This window comes from Vipera ursinii (assembly GCF_947247035.1).
Source record: "Vipera ursinii genome assembly, chromosome: 1".
Lineage (NCBI taxonomy): Eukaryota > Metazoa > Chordata > Lepidosauria > Squamata > Viperidae > Vipera > Vipera ursinii.
Window position 1 is genome coordinate 283,493,720 of NC_139512.1, and position 25,315 is coordinate 283,519,034.

General features: G+C 38.0%; 2 protein-coding genes across 12 annotated transcripts in view; one reads left to right on the top strand and one right to left on the bottom strand.

The window, feature by feature from the left end:
- The window catches only part of ARV1 (ARV1 homolog, fatty acid homeostasis modulator), a 51,696-nt gene extending 42,330 nt beyond the window's left edge, over window positions 1–9,366 (bottom strand). For all 8 annotated transcript variants that reach the window (XR_014492339.1, XR_014492340.1, XR_014492341.1 and 5 more), the window contains exons 1-4: window positions 9,217–9,366; window positions 5,632–5,751; window positions 3,805–3,958; window positions 633–857 (exon numbers count right to left, since the gene is read on the bottom strand). Coding sequence is in view for 1 of the 8 variants with exons in the window: in XM_083361314.1 (XP_083217440.1) it covers window positions 633–857; window positions 3,805–3,958; window positions 5,632–5,751; window positions 9,217–9,315 (598 nt within the window). In the remaining 7 variants the exon portion in view is untranslated. The remainder of the gene's footprint in view (window positions 1–632; window positions 858–3,804; window positions 3,959–5,631; window positions 5,752–9,216) is intronic.
- A 202-nt stretch (window positions 9,367–9,568) lies between these two features.
- Window positions 9,569–25,315, top strand: part of TTC13 (tetratricopeptide repeat domain 13) — a 34,047-nt gene continuing 18,300 nt past the window's right edge. For 3 of the 4 annotated variants that reach the window (XR_014492323.1, XM_083361218.1, XM_083361219.1), the window contains exons 1-8: window positions 9,569–9,783; window positions 12,897–12,991; window positions 13,115–13,190; window positions 17,781–17,851; window positions 19,160–19,225; window positions 20,623–20,715; window positions 24,052–24,168; window positions 25,188–25,298. Coding sequence is in view for 3 of the 4 variants with exons in the window: in XM_083361218.1 (XP_083217344.1) it covers window positions 9,570–9,783; window positions 12,897–12,991; window positions 13,115–13,190; window positions 17,781–17,851; window positions 19,160–19,225; window positions 20,623–20,715; window positions 24,052–24,168; window positions 25,188–25,298 (843 nt within the window). In the remaining variant the exon portion in view is untranslated. Of the gene's footprint in view, window positions 9,796–11,823; window positions 12,115–12,896; window positions 12,992–13,114; window positions 13,191–17,780; window positions 17,852–19,159; window positions 19,226–20,622; window positions 20,716–24,051; window positions 24,169–25,187; window positions 25,299–25,315 lie in introns of all 4 variants that reach the window. The other variant, XM_083361220.1, reaches the window with a different exon arrangement.

Genomic DNA, 25,315 nt, shown 5'->3' on the forward strand with positions numbered 1-25,315 from the left:
AATTTATAATTTAATATCAATAGTGATGCTTACGCCCAAATCAGTATAATATTGGCACATGTTAAATAGTTATTACATTTTATTTTAAAAACTAGACATTTGGAAAGGGATCTTCTTATGCATCTGATAAAGACAAATAAGGGGGGGGGGAATTCAAAATTACTGCACCAGAAGTGATGCTGTTTGGATTATTTAAAAACTCAAGACACTATAGAACACTTAAGAACATATCTGAAATTTACTGATATTTCATTGGCAGAGAACTAGAAAAATAAACAAATTCCAGGACAGAAAAAGATACTGTATATGAATAATGTCATTCTTATTTATTTTTCCAATACAAAATTAACAACAAAATCTAGATACAGAGACTACTTAAACATTTGTTATGTATTTAAACCATTGTTTCAATTACGGTTTTTAACTGGAATCAAAGATTATGTTTGCAGTTTTTTGCTGACTTACACATACTGTTTCAATTTTTATGTATTTAGGGTTTTAATAAATGAAGTGCCTCTTTTAAGAATTTCAGTACTGCTGTATGTCTATCTGTTTCAAGTAGTGAAAACTCTGCTGGAAAATCTACCCCGAACCAACATTATTGTAATAGTGAAGTTAAATTAGAAAACTACCTCTAATTGCTTGAAAGTTTGAGGTCAATACAAACACTTTAATGAGCTTGAGACACAGATGAGTGTAGTCATGCTCCCAAATAACTGCTGGAATCAGTAGAAGTTTTCCATAGCTGGATAACAGCAATGCTTTCAGAAGAAATATGAAATTTGCTTTGGTTTTCAGAACAGATGATCTTACTAACCACAGAGCACTGAAGATGCCAGTCAAAAAGGCAGTTTGTTCTGAATGGGAGATGGGTATAAGTAGAAAAAAAATCATTTTAGAGAAAGACCTGATATCATAAAAAGTTCCTTAAGTAGCTATATAATAGTTTACTACATCTTACACACATGCGTTTTTAAATTTTATTTTGGACGGCATGCATTGGGTTTAGATTAGGCATAGGTAAAAGTAAAGGTTCTCCCGCACATGCATGCTAGTTATTTCCAACTCTAGGGGCCGTTTCAAAGCCAAAGAGCCAGCGCTTGTCCGAGGACGTCTCCGTGGTCATGTGGCCGGCATGACTAGACACCAAAGGCGCATGGAACACTGTTACCTTCCCACCATAGTGGTCCCTATTTTTCTACTTGCATTTTTACGTGCTTTCAAACTGCTAGGTTGGCAGAAGAGATTAGGCATAGGAGTTTGTAATCTAGGCAGCGTAGTTTCAAGCCATTTAACATGTGAACTGTCTAACCCTAGGTAGTAGAGCTTCACTGGCCAATTTTGGATTGACAGAAGCTAGCTGAAAAGTCAAGGCTGCCTTATTCAGGCTGTAAAAATCTGACAGCCCCTAGATGACAATATGTAATAGCTTACATATATCTCTTGCTTGCCAGCTCATATTTTGTGTAAATATTTTTGGCTTGCTAACAATATATATTCGTAGATTTTCACAGGTACAGGTATGTATGTCTTGGCATATTCCGGTCTTTTCCCATGTAAGATTGAGAGTGTCTTGGCGACGTTTCGACGAGGTCCCACTCGTCATCTTCAGGCTGATGTCTTCGGCTTCATGCTTGTGTGAGCAAAGCGTGATCGGAGCTGCCGTCTTTCTATAAATATTGGTGGGGTTGTGTGTGATGCTGGCTTTGTTGCTGTAAGCGGGTTGGTTGGCTGTGTTGTTACATCTTGATTGGATGATGGAGTTATTGTTTGCAGCTGAGTCGGTTGTTTTGTAACATCCTGGGTGTCTGAGGTGTTGGCTATGTGCCTATTATTCTTTTGTGTTGTAACGACTTGAGTGACGGGTTGAGTGGTGACATCCTTAAAGCAACAGGACATGAAATTGACTTTGAAGGAACGAAATTAATCTCCAAAACTACAATAAGAGAATAATTACGGAAGCCATCGAAATAGAGAAACAACCCCACAACATGAACAAACGTGACGATACCTCCTGCCTACCAGACATCTGGAAACTAGCCTTAGTCAACAAACGAGTCCCAGCCACAAAAACTGACACCGGACCCACAACAACACAGGACGCCACCACCAATCATCCTCACCAGACTCAAACCCAAACCCACCCCATAGACGAAATGCAACCACCATCCAGAAGCCAAACCATGGCGGCATCTCCAACTGCTGCACCCCCTCCCGACCCCCATACAAAGCAAACTGACACACGCCATGAACGCAAACTCGGAGCCAAACCAGAGCCCAGGATTTAACACCACAGCCCTCTGCCCAGGACATTACATCACAGAACTCAGGAGGTTACAACACGAAGACTCGGGATGTCACAACACAGCCAACCACCCAGGATGTTGCAGCCCAGAACTCAAGATATCACCACACTAGGTGGCTGAGGTGTTGGCTGTGTGCCTATTAATCTTTTGTGTTGTAACGACTTGAGTGATGGGCTGTTTGGTGACAGGATGTTACAAAACAACCGACTCAGCTGCAAACAATAACTCCATATTCCAATCAGGATGTAACAACACAGCCAACCAACCCGCTTACAGCAACAAAGCCAGCACCACACACAACCCACCAATATTTATAGAGAGACGGCAGCTCCGATCACGGTTTGCTTGCACAAACACAAAGCCGAAGATACCAGCCTGAAGATGACGAGTGGGACCTCGTCGGGACAATGTTCCTCCAGGCCTTCCTGTCCTCTACCATCTTCTGGAGTCCATTTAGGCTCACGCCTACTGCTTCAGTGACTCCATCCAGCCACCTCATTCTCTGTCATCCCCTTCTTCTCTTGCCCTCAACCTTTCCCAGCATTAGGCTCTTTTCCAGTGAGTCATTCCTTCTCATTAGGTGGCCAAAGTATTTGAGTTTCAGCTTCAGGATCTGACCTTCTAAAATGCAGTCAGGGTTGATCTTTCCTAAGACTGACTGGTTTGATCACCTTGCAGTCCAAGGGACTTGCAGGAGTCTTCTCCAGCACCATAGTTCAAAGGCTTCAATTCTTTGGCGCTCAGCCTTTCTTATGGTCCAACTTTCACTGCCATACATTGCAAATGGGAAGACCATAGCCTTGACTATATGCACTTTTGTTGGCAGGGTGATGTCTCTGCTTTTTAGTGTGCTGTCTAGATTTGCCATGGCTTTCCTCCCCAGGAGCGTCTTTTAATTTCTTGGCTGCAGTCCCCGTCTGAGGTGATCTATAATATACTATACTATATACATCTACACTATATCTATATATATATATCTATCTAAATAAATAAATAATCAATAGTTAATCATATATGTAAATAGAATTCTGAATACCATGAGAATTATATATCAGCATCTTTTTACGAATTGAAATAATTGTTTTTTACGCAAATACAATATCCAGTTTTGTAGAATCTGAGATAAGTGTTTTTTGAAAAGCCATGGGATTTAGCACTGAACAGAGATTTGCACTTGGGTCTCCTAGGCCCTTTGTAGACACTATCTCCTGGAAACTATTTACATTCATAAACACTGTGCAACGTATTTTTACATATGCTAACTCATGGTATGCTGCAATCTTTTGACTACAGGTATCTTCCAGCCAAATTTAATGAAAGCAAGAGACATTCTGGCTACGTGAATATATATAACAACACATTTAAGAATTTTAGTGCACTTGAAGCAACTGTCAGTGTTTAAACGCTGCTGTTTAAAGGGATAGAAACAATAAAAGGATAGAAGCAATATCTCCTTCACTGGTAACTATATTTGCTCACAGCAAATATTTGATCTTACCCAAAGATGCTATTCCAAACATTCGATAGAAATCCCATTCTTTGGCATATCTAATTAAATCATCAGGATCAGTACTTTGACTCGAATCCTGTAACTGCAGCCACCTGAGATAAGCTTCGCAAAGTAAACAGAATATGCAAAGCTTTCCATGAATCTGCAGTGGGAAAGAATATTAATGTCAAATGCAAATACCATCCAATCAAAATACTGTATTGACCACAAAACTATAAGCATGGTAGGCTTATCACATTTTACTACTACAATTAAGAAAGCCTGTATAGGTCATTTGATCTCCTCCACTGAAGAACAGCTAACCAAGCTTTGCGACATGCTTTGAAGTCTTGAATGACTTCATACATTAAAAGTGAATCTGATACAGAATTCAGCTCAGACTGGGATCTAGTCCTAGACTAAAACTTAATTCATGGATTTGTACCAGATCCAAAATTTGGTTTTCTACATATAAAACCTATGTTTCAATTTTACACAATACCTAAATCAGTCAGATTCTTAGTGATATGGGTTGTATTTATTACAGCTTATGATTCTACAAGGTGTAGTGAATACTGTGTTGACAATGAATTCAGTTATTTATAGCTAGGTAGTCCTCGACTTACAACAGTTCGTTTAGTGACTGTTCAAAGTTACAATGGCGCTGAAAAAAGTGACTTATGACTGTTTTTCACGCTTACGACCTTTGCAGCGTCCCCCCCATGGTCACATGATCACAATTCAGATGCTTGGCAAGTGGTTCATATTTATGATGGCTGCAGTCTCCTGGAGTCATTTGATCAGTTTTTGCGATCTTCTGACGAGCAAAGTGAACGGGAAATCCAGATTCACTTAACAACCATGTTACTAACTTAGCAAATGCAACGATTCGCTTAACAACTATGGCAAGAAAGGTCGTAAAATGGGGCAAAGTCACTTAACAAATGTTTCACTTAGCAAGATAAATTTGGGGCTCAATTGCAGTCGTAAATCGAGGACTACCTGTAATGATACCCTGGAAAACTATAACAAAACACAGCTTTACACCCTGCCCAGTATAGTGAGGCAAATTCAGTAGGCTCAGTACTCAAGCAAAGCCTACTTTGCCCTCTGAGCTCTGACATTTCTTACCATGCTTCTCTTTTGACATATTTCCACTACAAGCTCCTCAACTAGGCTTACTATGATAGACATGGCCAGATCAGTATCTAGAACCCAAGAGACTACAATTTGAAGATGGACATAAATATGATATTGTTAAAATATCATATTGTGAAACATAAGTACATATTAGCTATCAAACCCAATATGGACACAAGCACTAAGCTGACTTCCAAATGACTATGGTATAATTATAGATCAGGTAGCCCAGGCAGATAGTAAAGAATGAAAAGAGTAGAAGCAACAATATGAGATGTCAGAAGAGTGGCTGATAGTTGTAGGTCAAAGGATCATTCAAGGCAGGAATCAGGAAGTTCCAATCAAAACAGTTTGCCTACTAAACAACAGCATTAAACTGCAATGTATAGATGGACTTCCAAAAAAGACAGATGCTATGAATTCTCTCTGTATATTATATAATTATGTTTTATAGTGGCTATAGTTGTACAGTTCATCTCCAAAGTGTGCTTTATTTTGACCAGTTCCTCGATCAGGGCAGAACTACAAACTTTTAACTTTTACAAGTTAAATCCAATATTGCAATTTTTAGAATAGAAAGCCAGTTAACGTTAATATTGCCAGGTCCAAAACAAATTAGCTTTTTCATTAGCTTGGAGCAAGATTGACAGATCCTATGGCAAACTAAGACAAGAAGTAGACACAACAGAAACTTACATTTATTTTTGTATTGAATAAGATATGTCTGTAAGCTTGTGCTTTGCATAAGATAGCATTAATTAAGATGATGACGGGATCATATTCTATATATTTGTCCACTGGCTTCTGGCAGGATTTCTAAAGGTAACAAAGCAAAAGCAAAGTAATATTTCCAGTAATATTATAGAGAAGAAACACTTATTAAAAGCTCTTAAGACTTTTTAAATTTCTGTTATGAATCAAGGGTTATCAGGGATATTATCTTCAGTTTTATATTGTAGTTTTCACAAAGTAACATTTCTGTCACAACAGCAAAAGAAAGTAATATTTTCATTTTACCCAGTATTAAGTTTAGCAAGATTAAAGGGAAATAATTTGAAGAAATAATCAAAACAATTTAAAAAGAAATAAGTAAGTCACACTTTAGCACAATATAAACATATTTAAATAACACGTTGTGATTAGGGAAAAAATATAAAAGAAAAAAATTGAAAAAGGCAAGGCTATTTCAATGCTTTTTCTTACAGGCACATATGTTCTCTTTTGCTGTTTTAAAAATTATTTTATTATTTTTAACCATTATGTTAAATCTCAGTTTTTGAATTCCAACTCCAACCCTAATGCAACAGTAGTAGTAATAATACTTTTAAAAGATAAATAACATAGATGTATGTATTCTATTCTCCCTCAACGTTTTATTTTTTTATTTTTCCTGTTGTTTTTTGTTTAATTAATGAAAATCAAAATTATATTTAAAAAATTAGCCCAGGTACAGATTTAAATACTTCAGGCACACAAAAAATGCAAAGTATACATTGAACTACAAGAAATAAAGGAATGGTTTGTAGAGGTTTCTGAAGCTAAGATTGAAAATATGCATTCATTTGTGAAGAACTTTTAACTGTTACTGGTTCCATTATACACTATCAAAATACATACGCATTTGAAACCTAGACAAAGAGAGGTTTATGCTTTGTTTTCAAGATAATGTATGATGATAATAAAAACATGACCTGGTCTTTCAACACAGGAAGTACAAATGCACTCCAGACATACACCAGTCATAGATCATGGGAGGGTTGCATGTTGCAGCAGTGGAAGAGAACTTTAAAATGGGAGATTAGGAAATGCAGAGCAAACCTGATTTTGTCATAATATGTCTATTGCACAATTACATATTGTTGAACTGTTCCTGATATTTATCTTAAAAATAATACAGAGCTGAAAAAGATAAGGATTTAAAAAGGACAAATCACCTTTTGGTAGTTGAGGGCTGTATTTTAATATTTGGGGGAACTTTAAGGCATGCATAGATCAGGGTGAGTACGCAAGATGGACATAGCTAGGCTGCAAAGGTAACATGTTTTATAGCTTTAGAATAGTTGTTTGTTACATTTGCTGGAACTATATCATGGTATAGTTAATTGATTTTTTTCCCCCAATACAGTATTTGGCAACCTCCAGAATAAAAATCCAGACAGCCATGTCTAATCCATAGAATATTTGATCAAGGATGGTATCTCACATTCCGATTGGCACCATTATTACATAAATAAACATTTCAACTGTTATTTTTATGCAAGTAAACATTAACTGCTATGTTTGATTGCATTTTTGCTATAAAACCTCTTTAATAAAATAAAATATAGTGGAGGTTATGACCAATAAGCTCCATTGTAGTTTTTAATATCAGAAAAACCTGTTTTATTAGATTTGAATAATCTGCTACAGAAGGTTGACACTGGAAAGATACAACTGCAGTTAAAACATCTTATACTGTATTCACTCGTCCTACTGCAGACCTACGGAATCCAGCTCTTCTATTAGTTATACTAGCTGTCAATTGCCATTACTGTAAAATTACAACATTTGGGGGGAGCTTTCTGTTTCATGAGGGGAGTGCATCTAACTTAAATGATATTTTCCTTTCTCCCCAAAAACCTATTTCAAAAAATAAAGGAGGCTGAAGGATACTGGCTGTGCTGCATTGAACTGTAGCCAAAGAGCGAAGATAGCAGAAACGGAAAAGAACCTTGTGAGCCAGGGAAATTCCATTACTTACTGTTGCTCAATTACGGGCCTTTCATTCCCTTGAATTTCAATCCCATGTGACATAGTCCACGACAGACCTCTTCACTCTTTTGGAGCCTCTGGGCACATTTGGATTTCTGAGAACATGTCACACTCTCTCCTCATGAGACCTAATTTTCAGTCACCTAATTGTCCTCTTTTTTTATCTATTCTATTTTCTCTTTAACAGTTTGATGCCCAAAAATGAAAATAATACTTGAGCTAAATCAAACCAATCCTGAATACTGTATTGTTTCTGAGATTTGAAAACCACTCTTCTATCAATGCACCAAAAGTTTTATTTGCCTGTTTAAGCATGTTGACTGCTGACTCACATTCTAGTTGTAATCAATTCCAGATAATTGTCATATATACTGTTATGAGTTCACATATACAGCAATGCTTAAGTTTGAAAATCATTTTGAATTTTCAATGTTTCTGCCTCAGTATGATCTCAAACCTGATCTGTTCTGCAGTTACAACTCCTAAAACTAGACAAACAGAACCCAACTGAACAACTGTCAAAAACATACTGGTTCATTTATTTATTGAGATAAATGTCCCAAAACTTCATATTTCTATGTGCCAAAACTATATGAACTTTGGCTTGCAGAACTAGCGTGCCCCTTTGGGGCAGCAATAACTGCAACAAAATATTTCCAATAACTGATTAATCTTGCACATCAGCATAGGAGAGCTTTAGCCCATCTCTCTTTACAGAACAGCTGCAAGAGATATTGGTGGGCTTCCTCACATGAACTTCCCCTTCAGGTACTTCCACATTTCTTTAGGATTAAGGATTAAGGTTTAATGTATGACTCTGACTCGGCCATATGAAAATATGAAGTTTCTTCTGCTTTAACCATTTTTTGGTTATACAGCTTGTATGTTTTGGGTCACTGTGTTGCTGCAAGACCCAACATATCCACAAGAGTATATTGAGTATCCCCTACACATTTCCAGAAATACAAACACTACTCTTACTTTAGGTAGAGGAATTGTCTGAGCAAATGTCTTGCAAGTTTAGAGTTGGATCTCTATAAGCCAGGGTTTTCCAAACTGTGAGATGTACCTCCTTTGGAGCAGTACAGAGCCCAGGAGAGGTACAGTATGAAGAACCTTTTAGTTACATTGTTAAAATAATTTCAGCTTTCCCACAGTTTCACTGTGTTATTGTCATTGTGCATTTGTGTTCATTTTGGTATTGGATTTTCAGGAGATGTGTATATATTAAGATTACAGCAAAGGGAGGTGTGACGCTAAAAAAATTAGGAACCCTTGTTTAAAAGCTTTCAGATATCTTGAGGCTGTAAAGGACTTCATGTCGAAGAGCAATAAACCTATGAATAAAATGTAAATACACCAAGTCTAAAGGTAAAACTTCAGATTCGGAGGGAATGTCGACACACTTCCCGTCAAGGATTAGGCTAGGAATTTGAAGATCTTCTTGGATCGGGACTGATATTGAACAACTACATATCAGTGCAAGGTGGATCTATCAATTCGAAATTCCTGCTTCTTCACATAACTCACGCAGATAGAGATCCGCAGCACACCACGCTGATAATCCTTGTAGAGCTCAGTCGCTTTTGTACTGCATTCAACACAGCGGTAACAAGCAGACTCCTCCATCTTCTCCCGAGAAAAACTCTTGCGAAGGGTGTTTTGCTTCGTTCGCTTCCGGATTCCGCTCGCCAAGCCGAAAGCCTTGCGGAGCATCTCGGCATTCGTAGTTTTGCGCTCGATACGCAGCCCAGCGGAATTCTGGGCACAGAACTACAATTCCCAGAAAGTAACTCGCTCGCCCACTAGTTGCCGGGACTCTGAGGGAGGGAAACGCAAAAAAAAAAAAGAGGTAGAATAATCTGCGCAGGCGTGGTAGGAAGATGGCACCTGCTTGTGGTAGTCGGGGTTGCTGGCCGAGCGTGGCGGCGCTGAAGCTCTTTTGGACGCTGCTGGCGGTTTTCCAGCCGGTGCTGGTTCTGGCCGAGCAGTATCCCTCCTTACCTCTGCGCCACCAGCAAGGGAGTAGTTGCTGCCCGGGCTTTTGGGAGGCTGATTGGGATGGGGAGCAATACGCGGCAATTGCCGGAGACGGCGGTGAGTAACGAGGTAGAAAGAAGGAACCGGAGAGACCGGGCAGTTTCTGGTGGGAAGAGTCGTAGGGTGACCTGGGCCGGTTTCGACTGCAAGAATGGCGAGTGGAGTGCATCGTTTCGGCCGAAGGTTCAGCAGTCAGGGAATGAGTCCCATCGGTGTTTTTTTTTTCCAAACGTAATTTAAAGGTTTGTGCATTTCAGCTCCCAGAAATTTTGGTGCTGGCTGGGGAATTCTGGGAGTTGAAGTCTAAAACTCTTAAAAGTTGCCAAGATTGAAAAATTGTGGGCTGCCTGATATCTGGAGAAGGGCTGGAATCCCAACAGGAGCTCTTGGAGACATCTGAACAGGTTCTTCCAGGCTACATATTTTTTCCCTAGGGCAGGGGTAGGCAACCTTGGCTCTTTTATGACTCGTGGACTTCAACTCCCAGAATTCCTGAGCCAGCAGCTGGCTCAGGAATTCTGGAAGTTGAAATCCATGAGTCATAAAAGAGCCAAGGTTGCCTACCTCTGTCCTAGGGGCTGAAATGCCATCTTGTCTGGTGAGGGAGTTCCACCCTTATAAGGATGAGGTGCTAAGCACACTGATTTGTGCTTTAAATTGTAAGCCGCCCTGAGTCTTCGGAGAAGGGCGGGATATAAATGGGATTTAAAAAAAAAAAAGGTGACCCTGTTGCAGGACATTTGAAGATGAGTGGGGCTGCACCCATGACAACAGCTTTAGGCAAGCCAGTTAATGGATTTTGCTATCTTGGTCCGTTGGGTGGGATGAGTTTTGGTTAGTAGGCTTGATGAAGACAAGATGGTTAGTTAAATTTGGCTTGACATTAGCCCTTCCTTGGATTTGAGAGAGTAAAGAGAGAAAAGATTGGCTGTTGAGTCTTAAGAAGTCCGAAATATCTTTTTGAAGGAAGTGGTGGTGGTAGCTTCTTCAAAAGAGATGATTAGGCTGCTATGATGAAATCTTGCCTGAATCAGGAAGATAAAAACAATTGTAGGCTGGCTGCTAACACCACCTTTTGTAGTGCGATACTTGAACTGATCTTGATCATTTCAAGACTGATTTTATTTACCCTGGCTTTAGGCCTGGTTTGGCAGATATCACATTAAATGCCCTCTCCAAGTTTGGTTAGTTGTTTGGGATCCCTCATTATATTTACATATTGGTGATGACACCCCTCCAAGGGACTCGCATGAGTCTTCTCCAGCACCATAGTTCAAAGGCCTCAATTCTTTGGTGCTCAGCCTTTCTTATGGTCCAACTTTCACAGCCATATATTGCAACTGGGAAGACCATACTCTTGACTATACGCACTTCATCATCATCATCATCATCATCATCATCATCATTATTGTTAGTTTATTTACCAGACTCCTAAGATTCTTCCCTAGGCCTTTCGCTAGCTACTCTAGACCAGTGAGGTATGAGAAATTGTGAAGCAGTTGAGAAAGAAATGGGAGGAACTCTATACATAACAGTCAACAAATGGGAACATATCTTGTTAGTAGCATATTTCTTAAATGGCAGTTCAGTCCAGATTGCAACAGGCTCAGGAGAAGAGCTGCAAAATATTTAAAGACTGCACCTCAGTGAATTAATTAATAGGAATGGACTGGAGTTTGAAGTTTATATGATTCTACTTGACTTTGCCCTTCAATATGGAGCTAGACTGGTGCTAGTGGCATGTTATTCCTCCATGAATGATAACAGAAGAACCAGAGATAAGTTTTTTTTAAAATGTACACCATTCTGAGTGAATGTAATCAGAAGAAGAAGGTATTTTGTTAGGTGTGATGATGGATGAGGGAGAACAGAAAAAAATGATCAGGCCATTCAGTGATCATAGAATAAATTAAAATAATGAGTGAGAATCACTTAGAAAATCTGTTCTGGATACTGTATGAGATTTAAGTATATGTTTATTCATAAATATACATAGCAAAAGACTGGATGTAAAGTTAAAGCATATTTGATTATGATAGCGATAATTTATGAGGGACACTGGTGGGATCTGAATGTGGGACAGAACATTTTTTATAGCATCAAGAATGAATCTTTGGAAGAAAAGAAAAATAATGGGGAAAAAAACAAGTGGAACAATTGCAGGAAAAGAAAACGGGGCCTTTATGAAAAAGTATTACTAGATTACTCTTCCCAAAAGAATGGAATGGACTTAAAGAAAAAGAATGCGGAAGTTGGAGCAGCAAACAAAATTATGGGGAGCTGCAGAAGTGTTTGGAATTTTAATGTAATTGGATATATGGGAAAAAAAATAATTGGAAGTATAAAGTCGAGAAGGCTATGAAGGGGAAACATGTAAGATTTTAAAAGGTAAAGGTTTCCCCTGCTCAGTCATGTCAGACTAGGGGATGGGGCTCATCTCTGTTTTCTAGCTGAAGGAGCCAGCGTTGTCTGAAGATGCTTCCATGGTCATGTAGCTAGCATGACTATATATACTGAGGCGCATGGAATGCTGTTACCTCTCACCTTCCCACCAAATTGGTATATATTTATATGCATTTGCATGCTTTTGAACTGCAAGATTGGCAGAGCTGGGACAAGAATGGGAGCTCACCCTATTGTATGATGTTTGAGTATCAAACTGCCAACCTTCTGGTGGACAGCCCAGCATCTTAACCACTAGGCCATGCTGCCCCCTCATATAAGATTGCTGCAAAAATGAGGATGAGAAAAATAGTTTGAATAATGTATATGAAAGAGTTGCAAAGAATGTAATTATGATTAAAAGAAACTGAGAAAATCCGTATCATGATGGAGATAAAGTATTTTGAAGTATAGTAAGAAGACTATGGAATGAATAAAATTTTAAAAAATAAATTAAACATAAAAGTGACAAACGATTTAAATAAAAGTGAACTGAGTGATTATCGAAATGAATATTTTAAAGATCTGTGTGAGGATGGTAGTAAGTTAGTTCTTTCATGAAGCCAGTCTATTGTGATAAACTTGCAATTAAGACGTTATTCAGTATTGGAACAATTGGTATAGAAATGTTCTTTCCATATCTAAACAGCACTACTCTCTTTATTTAACTTGCCCTTAATATTGTAAGTTGAATGTACTAATTAACAGTTATAACATTTCCATTTTAGATTCATCAATTTTGCACTTTCATGATTCAGATTGGGAACTACAGGGGTCTTCAACTTGTGAACCTCTGCTTTCTTGCACTACAGAAAAACTTTTGGTAAGTTTGTTCATTGTGTTCAGGATAAAGAATCCTGAAAACAATCTCCAATATAACTTCATTGGAATTGTTCCATAACTTTTGGTTGGAGTTGTTAATTTAATGCATAAAACTTTTTTTCAGAGCCAAGCAAAAATACTTGCCAAAGGGAAAAAAATTCCATTTGCTACAGATGATGACTATACAAATGAAGAATTAGGTAAGAGGCAATATGAATTTCTAAATTAGTTTCATTTGTAAGTGAACTGAACAATAAGGAACAATGAACACACCCCATAGATAACCATGTCTAAAGGTGTGATTTAATATGAGCTCAAGCTAGTAGTGAAATCCTCCTATCCATTTCTGGATATGTTCATGGGACAAAAGTTCAGTATGAAATATTAACTTATTTTCTCTGGTTAAAACAACAGTTTTAAAGACTAGAAGCACGATCTTGTGTCCTGCTGAATTTAATCACATTTATTAAACAATGTTGTATCGAAATGGATGCCAAGGGCCAGTAGTATGAGCACTCCATGAAATAAGGCTATTTTGGGCCTATATTGTTCCATACAAATCTCATAAGCCTTTTCTTCCCTCATCATAGTGATGTTCTCATAACTTATATGAGGCCATACTCCAAATAGTTTTCTAATCTCTTCTCTGTAAAATAAGTTCTCCAATTTTATTCTGCTTTGTGTTAAAGGGTGTGATTTTGACCTCTATATGTAATGACCTGAATTGTAGATTCAGATGGAAATAAAATAGCCCAATGGTTTAACTCAGAGGGAGGAAGGCAGTGCATAATTTTCAACACTCTGTAATTTTGGGGCCCATTCAGACACAGCTATCTCAGAAGGCAGCAGAATATCTGATGTGTATCTTGATCTCAGAGCTAAGTTCCAACCTTTTGTAGCAAAGGCAATGCTGGCAAAGCAGTATTATTGGAATAGTATGCCACCTCTCTGAAAGCCAATCTGCCACATTCTACCGAAATTTTAAAGGAGCAGAAAAAATAATATAAGGTTCTGCCCAAAAAGGAAAAAAAAACCTACCTTTTCTGGAATATTATAACAAATGGTTCCTGTAATGGCATTACAAAATTGCATTGTATCTTCTGTCATACCTAGATATATCACTTCCAAGCCCTTTATTGTGATCTGCACTTTAACACCTATGTGATGGATGTATTTTTATTCTCAGTACCGCAGTGACCCTTTGCCCCCCCAGGGACATGCAAGGAAGTAAAACAATCTCATTAACCAGCTTAATGTGGTAAAGCCTCTGAGAGTGACTCTATCCCCCCCCCATTAATGAATGAATCCAATTCATTTGGTGGGCCCTGCATTGTCCTTTCTTTTCATACATACACTAAGATCCCAGAGGGCTGGGAGGAGCTATAATTATTCTCTTATATAAAAAGAGTGGTAAAAATGACCCAGCTAATTATAGCCCTATTAGTTTACTGAGCATCATTAGAAAACTATATGCCAGGTATCTATACACCAAACTTAAAACCTGGGTAATAGATGAGGGAATAATCAACCCTGAGCAAGCAGGGTTTCAACTGGGATGATCTGCTGTAGACCATTGTCTAGTGCAGGGGTAGGCAACCTCGGCTCTTTTATGACTCATGGACTTCAACTCCCAGAATTCCTGAGTCAGCATAGCTGACTCAGGAATTCTGGGAGTTGAAGTCCATGAGTCATAAAAGAGCCGAGGTTGCCTACCCCTGGTCTAGTGCTTCAACATCTGGCAGACACATATACAGTGTTGATTCTGACTTGAATCTATATGCAGCCATCATTGACTTCAGGACAGCATTTGATAATATCTCAAGGATTAGACTCTGGGACATTTTGAGCAGATCCTTCATAGAGCATAGTCTCTTACTCCTAATTTATAAGATCTGAGATAAAACTGGCCTTAGAGAAAGATATAACTGAGAAGGGGGCTTTTCTGATTTTATTCAGCTTGTCAGTAAGGATGTAAACCTTTTAGAAAGTTGATATCCCTGGGCTTAAATTAGCTGATAAACATTTCCCAATTCTACTCTATGCTGAAGATGCAGTTCTCTCAATGTCATCTGTAGGCATGAAGCAGACATTAAGAACCTTGGCATCTTACTGTAATGAGGAACAATTAGTTAACTATGAAAAAATCTATGATTTTAGGTTTTTTCCCAACAAAGGAGAGAGGCATAAGTGGAAAATCAATTCTCATGAATTCGAGCAAGTCGGATGTTTTAAATATCAGGCTCTAGGAAATTAATAAGTAAATTATGCCAGTTCTACAGAACAAAATAGTGCAGCTGCAAAAACAAATTTTTATAGGCAATAGGAGGTAATTTGGATTTTAGTATCAATCAAACTATTTATGGCTAAAATAGTTGCCAAAGTATTATATAGGATACAACTTGGCATATCTATAAATCTAAGGGCTTGTGAAAGCAGTCAAATTTCCTTACAAGTTTTTCAGTACCCCAACATGTACCCCTAATGCAGTGATTAAGACTTGAAACCAAGATGCCAAGGATTAAGGCTCAGGCCTGGACCAGGATTCTAGTCTCAGGGTTCAGAACCATGTTTGACCATACAAGCCTGTTGCTTCTGGTGTTGTCAGATAGCTACCAATCTCATTGACACCATACCTGTGTGGAAGAAGTTTGCAGTTTTGGCCTCCCCTGAATATTTAGGCCAATTAACCCTTGAAGTTGCCAAATCAATAATAAAAGTAAGAATTAGGTACAGTGATTGCAAACTAATATCACCAGTGCACCTGAATTCTATTCCCAAATGCTAGGTAGCCACATCACTCTTCTTCAGGTTATCTATATGATCTTACCCTAAGCCAGTGATGGCGAACCTTTTAGAGACTGAGTGCCCAAACTGCAACCCAAAACCCACTTACGTATCGTCAGGTACCGGCTGGGCGTGGCCCATTGGGGTGTGCGTGGCTGCGGTGATAACGGCAGACTGGGTGGAACTAAAAAGTTCAATCAATTCCAACTTTGCGAGATCTTTTTTTTTCCTGCGAGAAGTTGAAATTTATTGATTGAGTGAACCTTTTTTTTTTTTTTTTGCACACGGCGACGGAGGCCTAAAGCGAAAAGGTTTTATAAAACCCAGCTGAAGGCCTAGGACTGGGGCGATGGTGCGCGTGCCCACAGAGAGGGTTCTGCATGCCACCTGTGGCACGCGTGCCATAGTTCGCCATCACAGCCCTAAGCAGATACAGATGGGCCCTTTTCAAAGCCTACCTTGATCCCCTTCCTTCAGCATTGTTGCAGGAATATTTCATGGAACTCCTTATATTGTATACAGAGACTTTGTTCTTATGGATCCAGGGACATAGAAGCTCTTGCCCCTATCCTCGTACAGTGTCCTTTTTATAATGGCCCAAAATATGCTTTGATCTCCCTAATTATTTATAAAATTGAGGGTCATACTGATAAAAGTTATAGGTTTTTTACTTTTTAAGGGATGCTAATACTACACTCACTCAAACTGTGAGAGGGATCTCACAGTCTTAGTAGACAATCACTTCAATATGAGCCAGCAGTGTGCTGCAGCTGCCAAAAAAGCCAACACAGTGCTAGGCTGCATTAACAGAGGATAGAATCAAGATCAAGTGAAGTACTAATACCACTTTACAATGCCTTGGTAAGGCCACACCTGGAATACTGCATTCAGTTTTGGTCACCACGATGTAAAAAAGATGTCGAGACTCTAGAAAGGGTACAGAGAAGAGCAACAAAGATGATTAGGGGGCTGGAGGCTAAAACATATAGGGAACGGTTGCTGGAATTGGGTATGTGTCGTTTAATGAAGAGAAGGGTGAGGGGTGACATGATAGCAGTGTTCCAATATCTCAGGGGCTACCACAAAGAAGAGGGAGCCAAGCTATTCTCCAAAGCACCTGAAGGCAGGACAAGAAGCAACGGATGGAAACTAGTCAAGGAGAGAAGCAACCTAGAACTAAGGAGAAACTTCCTGACAGTTAGAACAATTAACCAGTGGAACAACCTGCCTCCAGAAGTGGTGAATGCTCCAACACTGGAAGTTTTTAAGAAGAGACTGGCCAGCCATTTGCCTGAAATGGTGTAAGGTTTCCTGCCTGAGCAGGGGGTTGGACTAGATGACCTCCAAGGTCCCTTCCAACTTTATTATTATTATTATTATTATTATTATTATTATTATTATTATTATTATTATTATTATTATTATTATTATTATTATTACATACCAGGTTTTCTTATTGTTTTCTTTTCTCCTTGATAACAAATTGCTGTTTCTCTTTTCCTACTGTAAAGGCAGAAAACCATAATAAAGTGATTTGATTTGATTTGATTTGGTTCATATAAACATTATCTCTCTGTATCCCCTTCATGTTGTTTGAGAGGGTGCCCACCCTTTTGAAACAGATTTATGGAGATTGCAAAGAGGAATAGAATAAAAGAAGAGTGAAAATTACTTTTTTCTCTTTCTCCATTTAATGACCAAGAACCTCTTTTATAGGAAGATGAGGCAGATCATTATCCCATGTGGTTCATTAATTGGTAGCAAACCTTACACAAGCAACACATTGATATTTTACTTACACGATAGCATTTAGATAACTATTGCTTTGATTAGTATATTTATTGACTCTTCTGCAGCAGTGTTTGATCATGAAATTGGGTCACCTCAGGATCTGGTTTTGAGGATTTACAGTTCAGTTCCTTGTGGGATTTTCAACAATCCTTATATATGACAAGTGTATACTTTGCAGAAGCTTGATTTAATAAACTAAACTATTATTTTGACAGCTATCGCTTACGTATTGATTGGCAATGGCTTTTATGAGGAAGCAATACAACATTTTTCAACGATGCTTCAGGTAACTTTTCTTTTTCATGTTTTTATTAATCTTTAGTAAAAGAGAAGAGTTTCCCCAAACACACCTTCCTTGGGGAAAAGTGACAGGGGGTAATATAAACTTAATATGCAAAACAGGCTTTTAGGATTGAATTAGCATTTAAAATTGTAATACATTCTCATATTTGGGCAAAAGACATTATGTGCTAGAATTGCTTGTATTCAGGAGGAGAAAGCGTGGCTCAAAGAAAATTATAGGAAATATTTTTTATGGGTGAAATCCAGTGACATTTATACCTAATCCTCTGTAGTGGAGTTTGAAGATTTATTTGGAGTTACAAGGCATTTCAAATTTAGGAGGGAATGAACAAAGTCTTTTTGTTTAGGTCTCATGGAAAATGTCATATATGAATGTACAGTTGCTTCTGACATTAGGAGTACACAACCATTTAGAGTATCAAGGGTGGCATGCAGTGGTAAATGATGGCTTGTTATATACACATCCATGCATATAATGTCACTGCTGGAGTGAAAATCACAATCCTCATCAGCTGTGACACAGCTTTGATCAGCTGATTGCACAATATTTGAGATTACAGGCAGTCTTTGCTTAATGCCCACAACTGAGACAACAACTCTGTTGCTAAGCAGTGTTATTAAATGAGACATCATGTGATCATGATGGACCTACAACCTCATTTCCACTTCACTGGTTAAGCAGATCACCCATGACTGTTAAGTGAGACACCATGTATGACTTGCAGTTTTACTGCTGGCTTCTCCATTGACTTTGCTGGAAGCTGGCTGTGAAGCTCGCAAATGGCAGTCAAGTGATCCTGGGGCATTGTGACAGTTATAAAGTGCCTAAATCTTGATCACATGATTGTGGGGATACTGTGACACTTGTAACTATGAAGACCTATTGCAAAGTTACTTTTTCAACACTGTTGTAACTGAATGGTCACTAAACAGGACAGTCATTAAGTGAGAATTACCTATAATCTTGTCCAGTAACCAGAGTTTTCTAGAAGAAATACAAGGTCATTTAAATCACTAAAAGCTATATCTGCAATAATTTATTACTGTCTTATATGTTGTTATGTTAATAGCACAGGAAAGTTATGAAAATAAGTTGTTGTGAAAGCAAAGCTAATTGTAACACTATGAGCAAAAGCTGCAAGTAGTTCTGGACCCATGTGCATCAACCTGTAAGTGCAGATTTCATGGGGCTTTTTCCCCTAGATTGTGTTAAACTTCTTAATTATAGAATTTAGTGCTAAAATATATGCCTAACAGTCGTCTAAAGTCTATTTTACTTTGCGGAGCATAGGAACAGCCAGAGCTCATCAGTGCAATTTATGGGCAAGGGATAGCATATGGAAAGAAAAGGCAACATGTAAGTATTTAATATATTTAAGGCAGCTGACAACAATTGCAGTACATTTTCTTGGAAGTGTGTAAACTTTTGTGAATTCAAAATGTTTGAAAGCTCGAAATGGATCATTCTGTGCTTATTAGAAATATTCTGATATTTCCAACTGTTCTGGGAGTGTTCCAAACGCTAAGCTCTTGTTTTGCTCAGCAACACTGCAAGTCTGGCCACAATGGATATTTCAGACTTGGAACTCGTTGTTTCAGGCTCAACTTAGTTCAGAGTCAAGGGTTTTATGAAGCATTGCATGAAATGACTTAACGTACATGCAGCAGCAGATCCAGAAGAGGGACAGTTCTGCTGAAATCCTTGGGAAAAAGCCTCTTTTTTGTTTTGCTTGTAAATGGCCTGGGCCGATATCTAAATTTTGAAGATCAAGATTTAGAACAACCTCATTGCACTTTGCAAGATTGCATTCCCCTGAGGCAAGATCGGCCCTGACTTTGTTGGCTTTCCAGGAGAGCCTGGAGAAATGGCATTGTCATCTGGCCTTGGGGAATCCAGCGATCTTGTTGGGGAATCTGGTAAGTGCTTGTACTGTTAGAAAAATGAATGGTGTTCTCCTGCAGATTATATTTTTATGGTTTTAATATTTTGTTTTCAATTATTTTTTTGGTTAAGCTTGTATTTTTTTGTCTGGATTTTGATAACTTTGTAAGCTGCCCAGAATCACAGCAGTTGTAAATTTAATAAATAAATCCTGAATCAGTATAATTTCAAATTTATGTGGTAAGTACTCTCTTTGTTGATCAATATTGAATTAACATCAAGGCTTTAAATAAAGTAGGATGAATTAGAAAAAAAAGGGAGACTGTAAAATTGTTCAAAAATATTTGCATTTGTGATTTTTTAGGAGTCCAAAAGAAAATGCAGCATGCTTTCAGGTTACAGCTCTGTAACTCTGTGTGAAAAGATGGTCTTTTGACCTGGTGAAGAGGGGCGTCCTCTGCTGCGTTGAATTTGAAACTGGCATGGCATTGCTGTAGAAACAGCCATATTTTTATGCACTCTTTTTCTTTTAGCAAAACCAAAATCATTATTCACCTCAGCTTCTGATTTCAAAGTATATAGGACATTCTGTTAGAAATGGCCCAGTGAGCCCAGAAGTTCCAATTTCGTAATCAAAGACTTAGTTGGAAGCAACACTACTTTCATCTCCAAACTGTTGTTGAGAATGAACATAAAGAACAATTTTAATAGATCATTGAGCTAATATTTGTTGTATAGAAAGCTCCTTTCATTAACTTACATATGAAAGCAGTTAGTTTGATGCTTTTGGGGTTGTTCATTCTAAACCTTCTGAACCTAAGTTCACTTTAATTAAAATAAATATATCAAAGCTTATATTCATTATTTTCCAGGATATTAAAAATGCCGAGCTTGCTTTGTTTGAACTAAACAGAGTAATTAATCTGGCACCAGATCATCCTGAAGTGTTTGAACAACGTGCAGAGGTACTTTTCCCTTTTTAAAATAATCTGATATCTATATTTTTTCTCATTTTTAATTTATTGAAAGTTCTTTATTGTTGAAATTATCTTAAAGGCAATGTAACTTCTGTGTGCATTTTATACGATCTATATAATTCAAAGGATAATAGTAATAAGCTTTGTTATACAGTACTGTATACAACTATCAATCTATTAAGAATAGTTACAGTTATTTGGGTGAAAAATAGGCAGAGTCTGAGGACAGAGAAGGTAGAAATCAGCTAAAATTAGTTTTCTCCCACTATTAACCTTAAATACATTAAACCAGACATATCAAACTCATGACATCACATGACATCGCACTACGTATTGGAACTTTTTTCCCATTGCCGGCAATGGGGTGGGTGCGGTTTCCTGGTGACACGTCTAGCCCACGGGCCAGCAGTTTGACACCCCTGCATTAAACAGTGTACTATAATTACTTTGCAGCTGAGTATACTGAGGTGTATAGTCTACCTTGGTATTTATTAGATATTTAAAACTACTGTAGTCTTGTATCTCTCAGCTTTTTACAGAAATAACAGACAATATCACAGTATCAACTAAAATAGTGAAACCTTAAAAAAACATTTAGGAAAGTATGTTAATAGGTCAGTGCTGGTTGAAAACCATTCTTTACCTCCATTCCGATTCTTTAATTAACCCAGATTGAACTTGCCTCAAACTGATTATGACCAAAAAAAATGGTTCAATTGTTACTTTGGGACTTTGAGCTTAGATGTATTACAAATCTGATAATAAATACAAAATAAACAGGGACTTCTAAACTGCTGGAACACAAGAGTAACCTGTTGGTCTCTTTTTGTTAAAATATGAAACAGGAATCATGGTGCTATCCTGTAAAGAAGTAAACTCTTGCTTTTAGCTTTGTCATTAGGAATCACTGTTTGCTCAGTATTTTAAAATGACAACATAAAATTTTATTAACAAACAGATATGTCCTTGAAAACTTGGCTCTTTGAGCTGTTTGGCCCAGACTGAGGGGTTTTAATTTAATTTAATTTAATTGGGTTTTAGTTTTAATTTCAGGGACTGGAATTTAATTAATAGTTTTAACTGATTTTAATTTTTGTATGCTATGTTTTTTAATTTTCCCTGTAAACCGCCCTGAGTCCTACGGGAATAGGGCGGTATATAAATTTAAATAATAAATAATAAATAAATAATAAGTAGCACAGAGGAGCTATTCTGGGGCTGGAGGAACCAGGCAGAAAGTTCCTCCTGCTTGGCTTAGTCCAGGGGTCTCCAAACTTGTCCCTTTTATGACTTGTGGACTTCAACTCCCAGAATTCCTTAGCCAGGCATGCTGGCCGAGGAATTCTGGGAATTGAAGTCCACAAGTCATAAAAGGGACAAGTTTGAAAACCCTGGCTTAGTCTATGAAGAATCCAGCATGAGAGTAGAAAGTGCATTCAATAAGCAGTACTGTTGCTGAGGGGAAAAAAAAGACTGAAAGACTAATTGTTTAGGAGTAGAAGTTCTGCATTTATATAACAGTGACAATTTGATTGGGCAGAGGGGGTAGTGGTTAGGGGTGGTGGTGATGTATTTGGAATCTAGCAGGCAAGAGTGACCAGCCCATTATCTTTATTTATTTTTTAAAAGTTATTTTTATCCTGCCTTGATTATTTTAATTATGTATTTTTATAAATAAGGTGGTGAATATACACAGTACTCCTTCCTCCATCTATTTTCCCCCGAACAGCAACTCTGTTTGGAAGGTTGGGTTGAGAGAAAGTGACTGGCTCTAAGTTACCCAGCGTCTTCTACTTTCTAGCTTAGTGCCGCAACCACTAGACCAAACTGGCACTCTCATTAAAAGATCTCCCTTGATTAAATAGGAACACTTTCATCTGTCCTGTTCTTTGATGATACCAAAATTGTAAACTGGAAAACCAATTTAATTAAACAAACCAGCCTTCAAAGAGCATGTAACTATAATTTCTTTTTATGTGTCTGTGTTTATGAAATTGTGTTTGACAAATGCAGCATGTTTTACAATTTTGGTATACCTGGGTTTGCAGTATTTTGAACAGAAAGAAATACATCATTTCAAAATAGCCCCAAATCACTGTCTAACACAGACATGTCCAACTTGCGACATCACGTGACGTCGTGCGACGTATCAGAACTTTTTCCCATTGCCGGCAATGGGATGGGCGCGGTTTCTCCATGACACTCCGGCCCGCGGGCCGGCAGTTTGACACCCCTGGTCTAACACTAAGTATCCTTCTTTTTAGATGGGGAAATAAATAAATAGCCTTGTTTTAGAAAGGGAAATAATAATTTCTGTCTCTCACTGCAGAGTTAAAGGATTATTTGAATATTACTTGTGTTCTTTGACTGGATGGAAAGATGGAACTAAAGGAAGAAGTTAGCACTGTTGAGAAGTTAGCATTTCAGAAAGGTTGTTCAGGTCCAAGTTTTATTCCCCGTGAACTAGTTCAGTGTTGGTTCTGACAAAGTGACTTGTGTCTATCAGGGCTCATACAACCTTCAGTAGACTTTCACATCTGCTATTCCATCGTTCTTCTGCTGCCATTTTACCAGCGAAGATTAGTAAGATTTTGCTTGTGTCCTCATCACTGTCTGGAGAGCTTTGGCATGATACACTTTTTCTGGCCTGTGCAACAATCTCAGCTATAAAGTTGTCTCTCATGGTGTTTGCTGGTGCTGGTTGGCTGCTGGTCTTAGATGATACTACTGCTGCCACTTGCTCACCCACCTAGGCCACTGGAGAGTTGTCATAATTGATGCTATCCAGTGCCTAATCTTTTGAGCTGGAGGGAGAAAAATCTTCCATTTGGCCATTAAGTGAGGTGAATGATAATCATGATGATCCTTTGCTTTGTTTTGGTGTCTCTGTCTCTTGTCGGTTTAGTTTTGTTCAGATATTTGGCCTATCTCCATCTCCAAGTGAGGGATTTTCCAATATCGCATGGCCTCTTGGCTAAGGCCTATTTTTGACAAACTGATCAATGAAAAGGTGATTGCCAAAGCTGTTTCATTTGATCACCTGCTATTTTGTAATGCTGGCTTTTTTATTTTTTTCCCTTGCCTTTTGGGGGTGTTTGCTCTCATCCTTAACATGGAACCTAGAGATTTTACTAGTTTTTCCTGGTAAGATGAAAGATTGACTGAGGAGCTTCCTCCATAGGTCAGAAGGAAGTCTACCTGCCTTCTAACTAGAAAAGGTGCCATTAGCTATTGCTGTAGGCTCCATTTTTCAATATCCAGAAAGATGCTTCATGATTAAACCCAAGTACCAATCCTTGCTAAAATATTATTTTGGATTTATAGATACTGTCATCTTTGGGTCGAATTAGTGAAGCACTGACTGATATCACTAAAGCTATTCAGCTGAAACGCTCAGCGCAGCTTTATCGACACAGAGGTATTCTTTACTTCATATCTGAGGTAAGACTTCAGTCCCTCATAGTGACTTCACTATGAGCATTAAGTATCCAGTCATGTGAAAAAACTTTACTTTAGGCTCAGAGTGTTTTTGGAATGTATCCTTAGGGATTCTCTTGAATGCGGAGGCCTCCCCCCTGGAGTCCGCAACTGCAGCAGCTATTTTTATTTACTTGACTTTCCCTCCCCCAGATGCCTCTGTTTGAATTTTCATTCTTCTCCTGATATAAAGTTATTGCTACAGCCAAACATTTAACAATATTATGATAATCATAACATTAGGAAATGTTGTTCAAAAAGTAAGACAGCTCTTCCTGCCTTCCATGACGCACCTCTTCCAGTAAGATTAGCTCCTGGAGGCTTAATGTGAGTCTGCTTGTAAAAATGGGTTATGAAGGTTGGGAGAATCAACCCAGTCCTTGAGGGAAACTGTATAGAACAAATGCTTAATGCTGTGACATCTTTTTTAAAAAATATTATTCTAGTTACTTATTTAAGGCATTTATATACTGCCTCTATAAAAATATTCAAATCTGCTTACATTTTTGTACTCAAAGAGAACATAAATATATCAGTTTTGGTGTTCAAAAAAACTTGATGAATTAGGTCTCAGTATTTTAAACATTTAAGGAATAACTGGTACCTTTAGGTGTTGGAATGAAGTCATTCCCACAAAATGTCTTTGTTTTTAGTGTAAATGCTATAAATGCAGATAGCTTCAACCCCCCCCCCCCGATCCTATTTATTGGATTAAGTTGGACAATCTGTTTTCATGCACATTTTTTTCACAACAGTTCCTGCTACATTCCAGTGGTTTTTATTAGGAAAAAAGCCTTACAGAATTCAGCAGGTCTTACATTAAGAAAATCTAATTTAATTTTGCCTAGTTGGTGTGTGATTGGTAGTTGTGCTTGTTTTATGAATTAATATTGTGTAAGTCATAATATAAGTATTACATGATATATTTTGGATTGGCTCTAGAATTTTTCTCTATCTGATGAAAGCCATTTTTTCTGCAATAGGACTATGCAACAGCCAATGAGGATTTTCAAAACTCTCTTGAGTTGAACAAAAACCAACCTGTTGTTATGCTTTACAAAGGTTTATCCTTCTTTCATAGGGGGCTTCTAAAGGTATGGAATTCCTATCC